This window comes from Salmo salar, chromosome ssa19 (genome assembly GCF_905237065.1).
Source record: "Salmo salar chromosome ssa19, Ssal_v3.1, whole genome shotgun sequence".
Classification (NCBI taxonomy): Eukaryota; Metazoa; Chordata; class Actinopteri; order Salmoniformes; family Salmonidae; genus Salmo; species Salmo salar.
Window position 1 is genome coordinate 50,173,738 of NC_059460.1, and position 16,277 is coordinate 50,190,014.

The following is a 16,277-nucleotide window of genomic DNA, read 5'->3' on the forward strand; positions in this document are numbered from 1 at the left end:
CAAGGCACTATGTGTGCGTTTTGGTCTAGAACGAAATAATACATTTAATTACAGGTCGTCTTTTTTATTTTATTCCAGGTTTTATCAAAAAATTCTACAAACCGGAACATACAATTGACGAACAACCATTTTTACTTTTTCCTTACTTTTCCCTCGTCACTCAGCCACATAATACCTGGTGGGCTTTCCGGAATAAATACAAGCGTGTATCGTAGTAAGTATCGTAGTAAGAAGCAATAAAGGATAAACTGATTTTTACTATCTGCCTCTTCTAGGTCACAGTAATTACAAAGTCTCTCCTCTTCCATTTCACCACAGTTCCCACCTGTTTCAGTACACAGGGTCAATATCCCTGATCTTACCTGTGCATACAGTGACCACCTGCGTTCAGGTAGGTTGTACATAACATATCTCTCACACCTGAAATCGTCCACCTTAATCAAACAAAAAGTTAAACATGTGGGTTTACGATAATCTCCTCCACCCATTTCTTTTCAGTTTTTTTAATAGCATCTAGTCTCCCTTCATTCAATTTTGTACAGATGTTCACAGTTACTGTTTTAAAAGGTCAGACATGTCAGATCCCCAGACAACCCCCATTAGAGAGATCCCAGTGAAAAACTTTGCTGCCATTTCTAGCAATTGGCATATCCAACAGTCTATTCCAAAGTCTCACCATACACGCCTTCCATCTCACCTCACAGGCTTTCCAGCCCATGTCCCAAGTTATTGCTAGTATAGGATCGAAGCTGTGGACACCCAGAAAATAACGGATAGCTCTGTTATGAACATGTTTGTTTTTGAGATACCTCTTAGAGCCCTACACTCCTGCTGAAGTTTTCAGAACAGGACACACACGTCAGATACAGTTTGGAATATGTAGCATAATCAATATCTTTGAGTGTTTTTGTTTTTCCTTGAACTCCTCCAAGAGCTCTACTTGCTGAATTTGCCATGGAAGATGTTTCTTGCAGAAAGGTCGTATGTCAACCAAAATAAAGACCCAAATATTTTGAATTGCTAGTAAACTCAAAACAAAACAGAAAAACTTCTCTCTTAGTACCTGGGTTTCTAAAATGCATTATGTGTGTTTTATTCTGATTGATCATGCTTTTCCGTCTTTTGCACTCAATTGACTAACATTTTCTGCAGGTCTTGTTCAGTTATATCGGAGGATATTAGCATCATATCTTACGCCAACATTTAACTGTTGAATTAATTTATTTAGCCAAATCATTTGTGTGTGTGTGACTCCATGCCTTTGTCTGCTTGTCTCCTGTTGTAGATACTGATGGGATGTCCCATCTGTCCCACTGGAGAAGACAGCTCTGTTGGACTGCAGAGGATCACCTCCACAATGACAACCGGTGAGCTGCTGGATGGCATTATGAGTTGGCATTATGAGACAAAATTAGTTTTTGAGGTAAAGGTGCTGAAAACAAAAAAAGATGGACAACAACCTATAAGATGATAAATACCGGTGTTTTGGCGTGGGATGGTAGCTTTCCAGGAACTGGGTGGGAGTTCAAAACTACAGGGGGGTCGCTCTCCAGGAAATGGTTTTGGAGTTCAAACCTACAGGAGGGTTGCTCTCCAGGAACTGGGTTGGACTTCAAACCTACAGGAGGGTGGCTCTCTAAGAACTGGGTAGGAGTTCAAACCTACAGGAGGGTGGCTCTCCAAGAACTGGGTAGGAGTTCAAACCTACAGGAGGGTAGCTCTCCAGGAAATGGGTTGGAGTTCAAACCTACAGGAGGGTAGCTCTCCAGAAACAGGGTGGGAGTTCAAACCTACAGGAGGGTAGCTCTCCAGAAACGGGGTGGGAGTTCAAACCTACAGGAGGGTTGCTCTCCAGAAACAGGGTTGGAGTTCAAACCTACAGGAGGGTAGCTCTCCAGGAACTGGGTTGGAGTTCAAACCTACAGCAGGGTAGCTCTCCAGGAACTGGGTTGGAGTTCAATCCTACAGGAGGATAGCTCTCCAGGAACAGGGTGGGAGAGCCCTACGTTGTTCCTCCAGTCCAACATCCCTAATGGAGAGATTGACCTAGGTCAATGTGAATTATGTATGTGTGCACTGCTGACATGTGGGAGACAGCCACTCATGCCCTGGTAAGCGGGTAACATGTCTTGTCCTCCTGCCTGCCACTCGGCTGTCACAGGCTTCCTCCCGTGGGGACTCTGATTCATCCCCGTCTCACGTGCAGTGACTGACTGTCTCCTCTCTCCTCTGTTACCCCTCTCTCTCGTGTTCTCTCGGTCTTTCGGCCTCCCTGTCCCTACCTCTCCAGTAGTGACGTTGGGTTCCAGCTGTATGATGGGTACCAGGGCACAGGCTTGGCAGGTCTTCACCAAGCTGTGGAGCTGGACGAGCTGACACTGAAACACATGGCAGAGGACTGCTGCTCTGTCAAGACCCAGCTAGAACACCTGAAGCTACTGCTGCAGGTCGGCCACACACACACACACACACACCGCTTCAGCTACACTCATACTCTGAGCACACACACACACACACACACACGGTGGACAATGCACTTAAATGCAATCAATCCAACAATCACGCTATTTCCATGCATTGTTGGGATTCAAAACACTCACTGATTTCCACTATTAGTGTTTTCATGTCTATACTAGGGATGCGACTCATACTGAGCTCTAATTTGAGAGTCATACGATCCTTTGTATCTTGGTGAGTCCGATCCAGGCTGGAATTATTATTAGCTGTGTATTGTCATTCAACAGGCTCCGTTGATGACCTGCAATTTTACCCTCAGGACTTTTCCCCTCAACGTCTAAGGTGTATTTGCACAGTCACAGATGCTTTAAAACAGTGGGCTGCACAGACAATGTCAGATTGGCTGTGTTGCTTTCTGCAGGAGAGGCTTTAGTTCTCTCTGCTGTGTGTCTGAAGAATGATGCTCAATAGTCACTGTTGGTGCGCCCTGTCCTTATTGATTTTCCATTTATCTCCCTCCTCCCCAAAGTCCCCAGAGGATGCAGGGGGGCACATACTGCATGTGTCTCAAATGGCACTCTAGTCCCTTGATGCACTACCGGGTGCATATGGGTCAAAAAGGGTGCCATTTTGTTACGCAGACATTGTGTTTGTGCATATCTGCTAGGTTAAGCTGGGACATAGTATCTCAGCTGGTGAGTTTAGTATTTTTTATTTTATTTAACCTTTATTTAACTAGGCAAGTCAATTAAGAACAAATTCTTATTTACGATGACGGCCTACCGGGGAACAGTGGGTTAACTGCCTGAACGACAGATTTTTACCTTTCGGTTACTGGCCCAACGCTCTAACCACTAGGCTACCTGCCACCCCAAGAGAGTAGGAGAGTGATTGGCACCAGTATCATCTTCTGTGACATTTTGGGATCTTTTCTCTATGCTGTGTCTGTAACAGTAGGCTCACTGCAGTGACATACTGCTGAGCTGGATTTTTTTTTATTACACAATCAACCTTTTGACTGCTTCTGGGAAACAATTAATTCTCCCGAAATGATCCCCGGCTTCTCCGACTATATAGCCATGCTAAATATTATTTTATTAGATCAACAAAGCACCTTAGACAGAGCCATCTATAACCTGACTCTCTCCCAGCTTGGACACAAGGGATGATATGCGTTCCAAATGGCAACATATTCCCCATGTAGTGCACTTATGGGTCCTGGTCAAAGCCTTCTGGGTCCTGGTCAAAGCCTTCTGGGTCCTGGTCAAAGCCTTCTGGGTCCTGGTCAAAGCCTTCTGGGTCCTGGTCAAAAGTAGTGCACTATATAGGGAATAGGGTGCCACTCTTCCAAATATCTCTTTGCATCCCAACAGTGATTCTGTTGTTGTCCCACTGCAGTCCCATAGGGCTATTGTCGACACTGTTGTCATCACTCGCATCATAGATTTGCACAGCCCCATCCACCTCCCACAGACAATTCATATCTCTGTGTGCCAATCTGACAGAATCAATGATGACAGCGGGCGATTCCCCAACGCTCCAGCAACTGAGGCTGTGGGAATGATGATGCTAAAGGCTAATAATGCGTGTCTCTGTCAGTGAGGAATAGGAGATAAATGTGGTGGCGATGTGAGGTGTCTGATTGCACCAGGCTGTTATTTGTTTACTCGCGGCTTGTTTCCTGTTTTACTGTTTATACTGTTTAGTGCCTTCGGAAAGTATTCACACCCCTTGACTTTAATTGAGATTTTGTGTCAGTGGCCTAAACACAATACCACGTAATGTCAAAGTGGAATTATGTTTTTAGAATTTTTTACAAATTAATGAATATCCCTTTGAGCATGGTGAAGTTATTAATAACAGTTTGGATGGCCTATCAATACATCCAGTCACTACAAAGATAAAGGTGTCCTTTCTCAGATGCCGGAGAGGAAGGAAACTGCTAGGGATTTCACCAGGCCAAAGGTGATTTTAAAACCGAGTTTTGTGGCTGTTTTTGGAGAAAACTGAAGATGGATCACCAACATTGTAGTTACTCCACAGTACTAACCTAAATGACAGTGTGAAAATATATTTTTTTCCAAAACATGCATCATGTTTGCAATAAGGCACTAAAGTAAAACTGCAAAAAAATGTGGCAAAGAAATTAACTTTATGTCCTGAATACAAAGCGTTATGTTTGCAGTAAGTCCAACACAACACAGCACTGAGTCCCACTCTTCATATTTTCAAGCATGGTGGTGGCGGCATCATAGTATGGGTATGCTTGTCTTTGGCAAGGACTAGGGTGTTTTTTGGGATAAAAATAAACGGAATAGAGCTAATCACAGGCAAAATTTGAGAGGAAAACCTGATTTAGTCTGCTTTCTGACAGACACTGGATGACAGATTCACCTTTCAGCAGGACAATAACCTGAAACACAAGGCCAAATATACACTGGAGTTGCTTACCAAGACGACATTGAATGTTCCTAAGTGGCCTAGTTACATTTTCGACTTAAATCGGCTTGCAAATCTATGACAAGACTTGAAAAGGACTGTCAAACAGTGATAAACAACCAACTTGACAGAGCTTGAAGAATTTTAAGAAGAAGAATGTGCAAATATTGTACAATCCAGGTGTGCAAAGCTCACAGGCCTTGTTTAGACTTGAAAGTTCATGCAGCTTTAGTAATCTGATCATAGAATTCCGACCGCGTCTATTGTGGCCGGATTCCTTATTCCCGCACTATATTCAAATGCCAGTATGCATTCTACAAACAGTGGAATAGACAAACTATTATAATAGCACAACAGCAACTGATGGCAGTAGCTAATTACTGTAGCTAACTAGCCAGCTAACCTCTGTAGCTAGCACGCAACACAGGGATTGCAAACCAGTTAGTATAAACATTTTTACTAAATATTAGCTAGCTGGTTAGCATTTATGAGTCCAGCAAGCACATTCGTCACACGCTAGGAACGCATTTCCTCCAACGTTAAAATGGAAAGGTGCCTCATTCCCAAAACACCCGTTTTTTCTGGAGACTTGTTGGAGGAGTGCTGATGACGTTGTCCACTGTATGCGCTTTCGGTACCCTGATTACGTCCAGACTGAGGAGAAATCTGCACACGATGCATCCGTGACACCTGAAGTGGTCAGCTAGATCTGAACGCAATTAGATCACAAACTGTCTTTTCAATGCGATCTTCATATTCTGATTACAGAAGTCGCATGTAAGTGTCAAGTGTAGACACGACATTAGAGACTTAACTAGAAAGACTCACAGCTGTAATCACTGCTAAGGGTGAGGTGAGTTGAGTTTATTTGTATTTTTACAGGGATAGTGCACATGAATCAATGTTTCAGTAAAGGTGCCTGTTTTAGCCAGCCGACTAATTTTTCAACCGCAGTCCCTGGGCAGGTTATTAAAAACTATTACAGTAACAATACAGACAAACAATGAGCAGTGAGCACATGCAGAACAACATAGGACAAGCAACACGTAGCATGCAGACAGAGAAACATACCACAAGCAACACTTAGCATGCAGACAGAGAAACAGGACAAGCAACACGTAGCATGCAGACAGAGAGACATACCACAAGCAACACTTAGCATGCAGACAGAGAAACATAGGACAAGCAACACGTAGCACGCAGACAGATACAAATAGGACAAGCAACACGTACCATGCAACCAAAGCAACATAGGACAAGCAACATGTAGCACGCAGACAGAGCAACATAGTACAAGCAACACGTAGCACGCAGACAGACAAACATAGGACAAGCAACACGTAGCACGCAGACAGACAAACATAGGACAAGCAACACGTAGCACGCAGACAGACAAACATAGGACAAGCAACACGTAGCACGCAGACAGAGAAACATAGGACAAGCAACACGTAGCACACAGACAGAGAAACATAGGACAAGCAACACGTAGCACACAGACAGAGAAACATAGGACAAGCAACACGTAGCACGCAGACAGAGAAACATAGGACAAGCAGCATGCAGACAGAGAATTATAGGGGCGGCAGCGTAGCCTAGTGGTTAGAGCGTTGGACTAGTAACCGAAAGGTTGCAAGTTCGAATCCCCGAGCTGACAAATCTGTACAAATCTGTTGTTCTGCCCCTGAACAAGGCAGTTAACCCACTGTTCCTAAGCCGTCATTGAAAATAATATTTGTTCTTAACTGACTTGCAGCCAGACTGACAAGCAGCATGCAGACAGAGAAATATAGGACAAGCAACACATAGCATGCAGACAGAGAAACGTAGGACAAGCAACACGTAGCACGCAGACAGAGAAACATAGGACAAGCAGCATGCAAACAGAGAAATATAGGACAAGCAACATGTAGCATGCAGACAGAGAAACATAGGACAAGCAACACGTAGCACGCAGACAGAGAAACATAGGACAAGCAACACGTAGCATGCAGACAGAGAAACATAGGACAAGCAACACGTAGTACGCAGACAGATAAACGTCCGACAAGCAACAGAAACATAGGACGTAGCACACAGAGCAGCACGCAGACAGAGGATCATAGGAAGAGCAGCACGCAGAGAGAGCAACATAGGACGAGCAGCACGCAGACAGAGAAATAGCACAAAAAGCAACAAAGTGTTTCCACACCTCACAAGCTACAGACAACATGGAAAGCGGCAATACACAGCTAGGGATTATGTTCACAAGTCTGATTGGCCTTTAGCCATGTCTTCATGTTTTTTGTGAAGGTGTGATAGGTGGTGCAGTTGTGTGTCTGATGGCAGTGTGTTCCAGACATGGGAAGCTCTCACAGAGAAATCAGATTGACTAATGGTGCTTTTCCTTAAGGGAACTATACAGTCACCTCTCATGGCAGACCTTGTGGATCTGCTGCCAACGGTTTGTGTTTTCTGTGTAACACAAGTACTAAGTGGAGGGGGAGTCAGCCCATCTTAGATACACCCTCTGAGGGAGCTGAGCTCCATTGGTGGGCTCCGGGCAGTGTGTATTTTGATTTTATTTAACTAGGCAAGTCAGTTAAGAACAAATTCTTATTTACAATGACGGCCTACAATGACGGCCAAATTGAAGAGCAGCTTTCAGACTCCCTCCTACTTATGCACTGAGACGACTGGGATTTGAGAGGATGAGGTGTTGGAGGGAAATAACGGGTTCAGACAGAGCTGGAGACAGCCCCTTTTCTGACTTTTCTACACTGATCCCTCTCGTATTGCTATACAGTATCATCCTCCTCTCCACAGCTCCATAGGAAGTGTCTCACAAAACACTCCATCACTCTATGATCAGACATATAGTAACTCTTTGGTGCTTGTTGAAATGTGGATAGTGCGACATCTTGTGTGTCAGAATATCTTTATTAAAAGCCTGATTGACACTAAAAGAGCTCTGTGAATGTGTAGCGGCTGCAGCCCATCCCATTGCTAATGCACAAGATATTCCTTTTCTCTCTGTTAGATGAAACGTTGCCATGGAAATGGCACAATCTCAATGTTAGCACAAAGATGAACGATAACCTAGGGTGCGTTCATAAATTCCCTCTGGCTATCTACTCCGATTTCAGAGCACTCGTGTCTGAGTGTGCCAGAGCGCAGAATAACTGATGAATTTACGAACACTCAACACCCGTTGAATAAAGGTTGGCAAAAAAGCATGATTCAATTGTTGCCAGCAGCACAGCTAGTCACCGACGCCCTGGATAACATGAAAACAGCCTAACCAGCTCTGCTAGGGAGAGTAAAATGGTCAGAGTGAGGTGTTCTCTCATTTGTGTCTGGAAGTAGCTAGCAAGCTAGCCAATGTTAGCCAGTTACCTTGGGTGCTTGACTGCCGTTGTGTGGTCAGAACGCTCGGATCAACCCTACTCCTCCTTGGCCAGAGCGTCCAGTGTGCGTTCTGAATGCTCCGAGAGCGAAACGCTCTGAATTTACGAACGGACAATCTGACAAAACTCTGAATTTATGAATGAATCAGAGATGTGCGGGGGGCTGCCTTAATCGACATCCATGCCTTCGCACCGGGGAACAGTGGGTTAACTGCCTTGCTCAGGGGCAGAATGACAGAATTTTACCTTGTCACCTCAGGGATTTGATCCAGCAACCTTTCGGTTACCTGCCCAACGCTCTAATCTTGTTACAAGATTAAGCATTTTCCCTTTAACACATTGAATTTCTTTCCCATGGAAAATATCTTACGGCAGAGCTTACAGCGGAACCTTGGTTTCTTCTTAGAAATAGAAAACAAGAGTCCTGTGAACATACCTGTTTACTGCTGCCAGTCAAGCAGGAATATATTTTTTTCACCTGGTTAAGAGAAGTTATCATTTTGGTTTTTAAAAGCCATGGTTGTGGCAGGAACAGACTTACCTTTTTAGTAATCAATTGATATCACTCTCCTGTTCTCTTCTCTCCAAGGCTCTATCAAACAGAGGGTGTTCTGTAAAGACAGCCCATGTCACTGGGTCTACATAAAGTGCACTTAATGCCTTCAAACTTTTGACTCTCAGTGGCTTACTGAGCAGTGTGTGAGCACTCTACGTGCTTTTGTTAGCAAGACATGCTAAAACCACTCCTGCCATAGTTAGGACCAACCCAGGGGGTGGATTGGAGGTGGTAGGAGTTTGGAGAGTTTATTCAGTTGAGTGTGTGCAAGAGTCACAAAGATACGAGCACAGCTATTATAATGCTGGGATACAGTCCCTGCTATTGACGAGCCAGCCTTCTGTTATAAGCCCCAGCCAAACAATCACTCTTTATAGCCACAAAAAAAACTCAAAGGTAAACGTCAGTTGGCGAAATAAATATTACATTTACATGTTAGTCATGGCAGACCCTCTCTCCTCTCCCTCTGGAACATGAGTGTGTCAGCAAGTAACAAGCCTAACACGACTGAATCCTGTATGTTTTTGTTGGTGTTGTCTAGGTGGAGGGTGGTAGTGAGATGGACAACACTCTGGATACATTGAGCCCAGAATCCAGAGAGGACCCCATTCAAGCTCGACAGGTAAGACCCACTGTTTAACCTCTATGGGCTACCGTGGTGCACTCCATCAACAGCAGGTGCATTTCAAGAGCGGCAAATTTGAATCCAAATAAATGTCAAAATTCAAAATTTTTCAAACATACAACTATTTTACACCCTTTGAAAGATAAACATCTCCTTAATCTAACCACGTTTTACGATTTCAAAAAGGTTTTACGGCGAAAGCATAAATTTAGAGTATGTTAGGACAGTACATTTACAAGAGTTGTGTGTAATGTTTTGTCAATTCAAAGACAGGGTCACCAAAACCATAAAACCAGCTAAAATGATGCACTAACCTTTTACAATCTCCATCAGATGACACTCCTAGGACATTATGTTAGACAATGCATGCATTTTTAGTTCTATCAAGTTCATATTTATATCCAAAAACAGCGTTTTACTATGGCATTGATGTTGAGGAAATCGTTTCCCTCCAATAACCGGCAGTCAAGTCAGCACCACAAATTAAATAATTAAAATTAGAAAACATTGGTAAAATATTATATTGTCATTTAAAGAATTATAGATTTACATCTCTTGAATGCAATCAACTTGCCAGATTTAAAAATAACCTTACTGGGAAATCACACTTTGCAATAATCTGAGCACTGCGCCCAGAAAAATACGCGTTGCGATACAGACTAGCCGTCATGTTGGGGAGATCTAAAATCGAAAATACTATGTAAATAATCCATTACCTTTGATTCTCTTCATCAGATGTCACTTCCAGGTATCACAGGTCCATAACGAATGTAGTTTTGTTCAAAAAAGCTCATCATTTATGTCCAAAAATCTCTGTCTTGTTAGCACATGATCTAAGCCCGCCGGACTTCACTTCATGAACGAGGGGAAAAAATATATTTACGTTCGTTCAAACATGTCAAACGTTGTATAGCATAAATCATTAGGGCCTTTTTAACCAGAACATGAATAATATTCAAGGTGGACGAATGCATTCTCTTTTATAACGTATTGGAACGAGGGTACCCAACATGAACTCGCGCGCCAGGTGTCTAATGGGCCATCATCGTTCCATGGCTCTTGTTCGGTCAGATCTCCCTCCAGAAGACTCAAAACACTTTGTAAAGGCTGGTGACATCTAGTGGAAGCAATAGGAAGTGCCAAAATATTCCTCAGCCCCTGTGTTTTTCAATGGCATAGGTTTAAAGGTAATACAACACATCAGGTATCCACTTCCTGTCAGAAAATGTCTCAGGGTTTTGCCTGCCAAATGAGTTCTGTTATACTCACAGACACCATTCAAACAGTTTTAGAAAATTTAGGGTGTTTTCTATCCATATATAATAAGTATATGCATATTCTAGTTACTGGGTAGGATTAGTAACCAGATTAAATCGGGTACATTTTTTTATCCAGCCGTGCAAATACTGCCCCCTAGCCCCAACAGGTTAAACACACACACACACACACACACACACACACACACACACACACACACACACACACACACACACACACACACACACACACACACACACACACACTGGATTACAGTAGAAAGTGTACTGTCAAACAAACCCCATGTAGACAGTGGATTTGGTCCATGTTGTAGTTATTTGTCCAAGGCTGTTTATCCTGATGTTACCAGTACCATCTTCTGTTTGTGTACACATGGCCTTAGTGGTTTGGTTTGTTTATTGTTTGTGTACATACCCTGTTTGTGTACGCTGTGGGAAATAGTACATTCTCCATTCTCTGGCTATCTTTGTCACTGTGTCAGCGCTAGGTCTGTTTTTGTGTGTGGCTGCTTGTTTGGGTATATTACCTTTTTGAACCTGGAATCCATTGTGTGTGTCTATTGTGAGCGTTTGCTATTGCCTGCATGTTCTGGGCACATTGCTTCTCTTTACCTTGAATCTTCCTTTTTAAATGACTCAAACAAGGAGGAGTCTGTTCTGTTCCTTCTCCTCTTGATGTCACAATGCCCCTGCCTCTCTGTCTCAACCAGCTTACCATAGCATGTCTGTCTGTCTGGGCGAGGGAAAGCTAAGCCGAGAACGAAAGAGAGCGAGATGTGCGAGAGAGAGTTGGTAAGAGCGGGGGGGAAGAGGTGCTGCTGCATGACACCAACCAGGGCGAGCGAGATTAACCTGAACCACAAAGACCCTAACAACATGGGGGAGCCCAACCCACAGCTCTCATCCCCCTCCCTGGGAGCCAGCAGAACCCTTCTGTACGACAGCAGCTCAGCTCGGTTTATTGACATGGATGGAGAAGGCTCCAAACCAGAGGCTCCCTATGACTGGATTGCCTAACATGCACTCACACCACACGGTGTTTGAGCAGGAGCCAGCATGCATTTATAATACATTTATACATTCAGTATATAGCCATGTATGCACTAATCTGTTGGTCACGTAGGGACTGTGTGTTTGTCTGGCTGGGCTGGAGTGTAGGGAGTGTAGGGACCAAGGAGGGGAGTGGGCAGTGGGTAGCAGCCAAAGGAAGCCCGGCTGGCCTGGGAGCACATCAGAATGTCTGGGCCTGGGGCTTCCGCTCCGTCTTTGGCTGAGGCACATTAAAGTTGCATGGCCAGGGCCCCACTGTGGCGTTGAGCCTTTGATGTGCTGTCTTGACCCGGACCCAGCTTATTATCTCTCCCCTCCTGACAGGTGTGTTGTGCATCTCCCTCCGCCTTTCATCCTCTGGCTTTCCAAACATGCTCTCTCTTTCTCTCCCCCTCTCGTTCTCTCCCCCTTCTCTCACCCCCCTCTCACTCTCTCACTCGCTCTCTCTTGCGCTCCCTCGTGCGCGCCCTTGCTCTCCCGTCTTGCTCTCTCTTCCCCTTCTCTCTCTCTCTCTTTCTCCCTCTCGCCCCTCTCTCTCCTCATCTCTCTCTCTCTCTCTCTCTCTCTCACTCTCCTCATCTCTCCCTCTCTCACAATCTTTCTGTCTCTTCCCTCTCGCTCCATCATCTCTGTCTGTGCATCTCCCTCTGTCTTTCATCCTCAGGCTTTCCAAACATGTTCTTTCTCTTGCGCTCCCTCACTCTCCGCACTCCCTCGCTCTCCGCGCTCCCTCGCTCTCCTCACTCTCCGCGCTCTCTCGTGCGCTCCCTCGCTCTCTCGCGTGCTCCCTCACACTCTCGCGCGCGCTCCCGCGCTCCCTCTCGCTCCCTCTCGCTCCCTCTCGCTCCCTCTCGCTCCCTCTCGCTCCCTCTCGCTCCCTCTCGCGCTCCCCTCGCGCTCCCCTCGCGCTCCCCTCGCGCTCCCCTCTCGCTCTCTCTTCTCCTTCTCTCTCTCTGCCTTCTTTCTCTCTCTTTCTCTCTCTCGCCCCTCTCTCCCTCTTCTCATCTCCCTCTCGCCCCTGTCTCTGCTCATCTCTCCCTCTCTCTCTCTCTCTCCTCATCTCTCCCTCTCTCACAATCTTTCTGTCTCTTCCCTCTCGCTCCGTCATCTGTCTGTGCATCTCCCTCTGTCTTTCATCCTCAGGCTTTCCGAACATGTTCTTTCTCGTGCACTCCCTCGCTCTCTCGTGCACTCCCTCGTGCACTCTCTCGCTCTCTCGTGCACTCTCTCGCTCTCTCGTGCACTCTCTCGCTCTCTCGTGCACTCTCTCGCTCTCTCGTGCACTCTCTCGCTCTCTCGTGCACTCTCTCGCTCTCTCGTGCACTCTCTTGCTCTCTCGTGCACTCCCTCGCTCTCTCGCGCTCCCTCGCTCTTTTGCTCTCTCTCACGCTCCCTCGCTCTCTCCCTCGCTGTCTCGCTTTCTCTCGCTCTCTCGCAGTCTCCCGCGCTCTCTCTCTCTCCGCCTTCTTTCTCTCATTCGCCCCTCTCTCTCCTCATCTCTCTCCTCATCTCCCTCTCTCCTCATCTCTCCCTCTCTCACAATCTTTCTGTCTCTCCCCTCTTGCTCTGTCATCTCTGTCTGTGCATCTCCCTCTGTATTTCATCCTCTGGCTTTCCAAACATGCTCTTGCTCTCTCTTTTTCTCTCCCCCTCTTGCTCTCTCACCCCTTCTCTGTCCCCCCTCTCTCTCCCTCTCCCCTCCTCCTCTCGCTCTCTCTCCCCCCTCTTTCACAATCTTTCTGTCTCTCCTCCCTCGCTCTGTCATCTGTCTAACCTCTCTCTCTCTCACTCTCTCCCCTATCTTTCCCCGCTCTCTCTTCTCGCCTCTATTTCTCTCTCTCCCCTCTCTCATTCACGGGCTCCGTCTATCTCTCCCTCCTGCAATGAGACATCCCAACATCACAGCCAGGTTTGTGACTCTGACCTGTGATTGGTCGATGGACCACCCCCCCGCTGTGTATTTTGGGGCTAGACTTTGTGTTCCCTGCCGTCCTCTGGAGAATTCACAAATTGCATTCTGGCTCAGATCTTGGCAGCCCTGCGGCGGACGGGTGGAGATGTGAGTTTAAGGCCAGTAGGGGTCAAATAAATCTGTGTTGCTGTACTAAGATGTGTCTTCTCTGTGTATTACAGGTGGAGGAGCTGTTGAAGGAGGTGCAGGAGCTGAGAGAGGAGCTGAGAAGTAAAGATAGGATCATTGCTCAGCTCACCAAGCGTGTGGTATGTACTTATTAGCAGTGTTGTAGAACTCAAGACCACATATTGAATGTCTCAGTCTTGTCTTGGTGTCAGATCCTTTACTCGGTCTCGCAATGATCATTGAAATGAAATAAATAATAGAAAATAGATGCCTATTTCTAATTATTTTAGTATCCAAAGATAAAATAAATAGTTAGTGTACACCTTACTCAAATTTAGTTGCACCCCCTTTTGCCCTCAGAACAGCCTCAATTCGTCAGGGCATGGACTCTGCAAGGTATTGAAAGCGTTCCACAGGGATGCTGGCCCATGTTGACTCCAATGCTTCCCACAGTTGTGTTAAGTAGGCTGGATGTCCTTTGGGTGGTGGACCATTCTTGTTATACATGGGAAACTGTTGAGCGTGAAAAACCCAGCAGCATTGCCGTTCTTGACACACACAAACCGGTGCGCCTGGCACCTACTACCATACCCCGTTCAAAGGCACTGAAATCGTTTGTCTTGCCCATTCACCCTCTGAATAGCGCACACACAATCCATGTCTCAATTGTCTCCAGGCCTTCTTTAACCTGTCTTCTTCCCTTCATCTACACTGATTGAAGTGGATTTAACAAGTGACATCAACAAGGAATCATAGCTTTCACCTGGATTCACTTGGTCAGTCTTCTTGAAATGCAGCACTTCAACCACTATAAACTGTGCATACGCATGGTCTAAAGTTGGCAGGAGGATCAGCACATTCTCACGTCAAGTTCAGTTTTTATAAATGCCAACTTTTGCGTGAAAACTAGAACATGCATATTTTGTACACTACCGTTCAAAAGTTTGGGATCACTTAGAAATGTCCTTGTTTTTAAAATAAATTTATGTTGATTAAAATAACATCAAATTGATCAGAAATACAGTATAGACATTGTTAATGTTGTAAATAACTATTGTACCTGGAAACGGCATATTTTTTTATGGAATATCTACATAGGCGTACAGAGGCCCATTATCAGCAACCATCACTCCTGTATTCCAATGGCACGTTGTGTTAGCTAATCCAAGTTTATCATTTTAAAAGGCTAATTGATCATTAGAAAACCCTTTTGCAATTATGTTAGCACAGCTGAAAACTGTTATACTGATTAAAGAAGCAATAAAACTAGCTTTCTTTAGACTAGTTGAGTATCTTGAGCATCAGCATTTGTGGGTTCGATTATAGGCTCAAAATGGCCTGAAACAAAGACATTTGTTTCAGGCCATCCTCTTTCTATTCTGGATAGAGACAGTTTGCGTTGTTCTGTGAAGGGAGTAGTACACAGTGTTGTACGAGATCTTCAGTTTCTTGGCAATTTTTCGCATGGAATAGCCTTCATTTCTCAGAACAAGAATAGACTGACGAGTTTCGGAAGAAATGGCTTCGTGCCTGGCCATTTTGAGCCTGTAATCGAACCCACAAATGCTGATCCTCCAGATACTCAACTGGTCTAAAGAAGGCTAGTTTTATTGCTTCTTTAATCAGTACAACAGTTTTCAGCTGTGCTAACATAATTGCAAAAGGGTTTTCTAATGATCAATTAGCCTTTTAAAATGATCAACTTGGATTATTAGCTAACACAATGTGCCATTGGAACACAGGAGTGATGGTTACTGATAATGGGCCTCTGTACGCCTATGTAGATATTCCATAAAAAAATATGCCGTTTCCAGCTACAATAGTCATTTACAACATTAACAATGTCTACATTGTATTTCTGATCAATTTTATGTTATTTTAATGGACAAAAAATGATATTTTCTTTCAAAAACAAGGACATTTCTAAGTGAGCCCAAACTGTTGAACGGTAGTGTAGGTACGCACGGTTTCTAAATGAGGCCCCAGTGGAGTAAAAAAAAGAATGATCAGCTCCTGTTCAGTCAGTGCATACAATTAGCTTTTCCAGGCCAGAGATCCACAGTCCTTTCAAGACATATGTATATTATAACCTATTAACCTGGGCTTTCTACTTTACTTGAAACATTACTGTCCTTTACTTTTGTTGAAACATTTCCTCAAACTTTCTCACGCTCTTCGGAATTTCCTTGCTCCCCTCATAGGGGAGGCCGGGGGAAATGTTTTAATTTGGTATTTTTATCTATTTACAGACCGTGGTTTGTGATCATTTGAAGAGTGGCTCTCTATTTACCCTCAGAATGCCTTTCTGAATGGCTGAAGAATCCATATGTTTTTCTGAAATATTGACAAAGAATTACGCTTCATTTGGAGCTTTTATTATGGTGCTGATCTGACAAAATTATAATCA

General features: G+C 44.7%; 1 protein-coding gene across 5 annotated transcripts in view; it reads left to right on the forward strand.

Annotated features, from left to right (window-relative positions):
- ccser2b (coiled-coil serine-rich protein 2b) overlaps window positions 1-16,277 on the forward strand; it is a 109,349-nt gene that overhangs the window by 63,492 nt on the left and 29,580 nt on the right. For 4 of the 5 annotated variants that reach the window (XM_014158324.2, XM_014158325.2, XM_014158322.2 and 1 more), the window contains 4 exons: window positions 1,286-1,367; window positions 2,291-2,447; window positions 9,380-9,460; window positions 13,924-14,010. In XM_014158324.2, the coding sequence (XP_014013799.1) occupies window positions 1,286-1,367; window positions 2,291-2,447; window positions 9,380-9,460; window positions 13,924-14,010 (407 nt within the window). The remainder of the gene's footprint in view (window positions 1-1,285; window positions 1,368-2,290; window positions 2,448-9,379; window positions 9,461-13,923; window positions 14,011-16,277) is intronic. The other variant, XM_014158323.2, reaches the window with a different exon arrangement.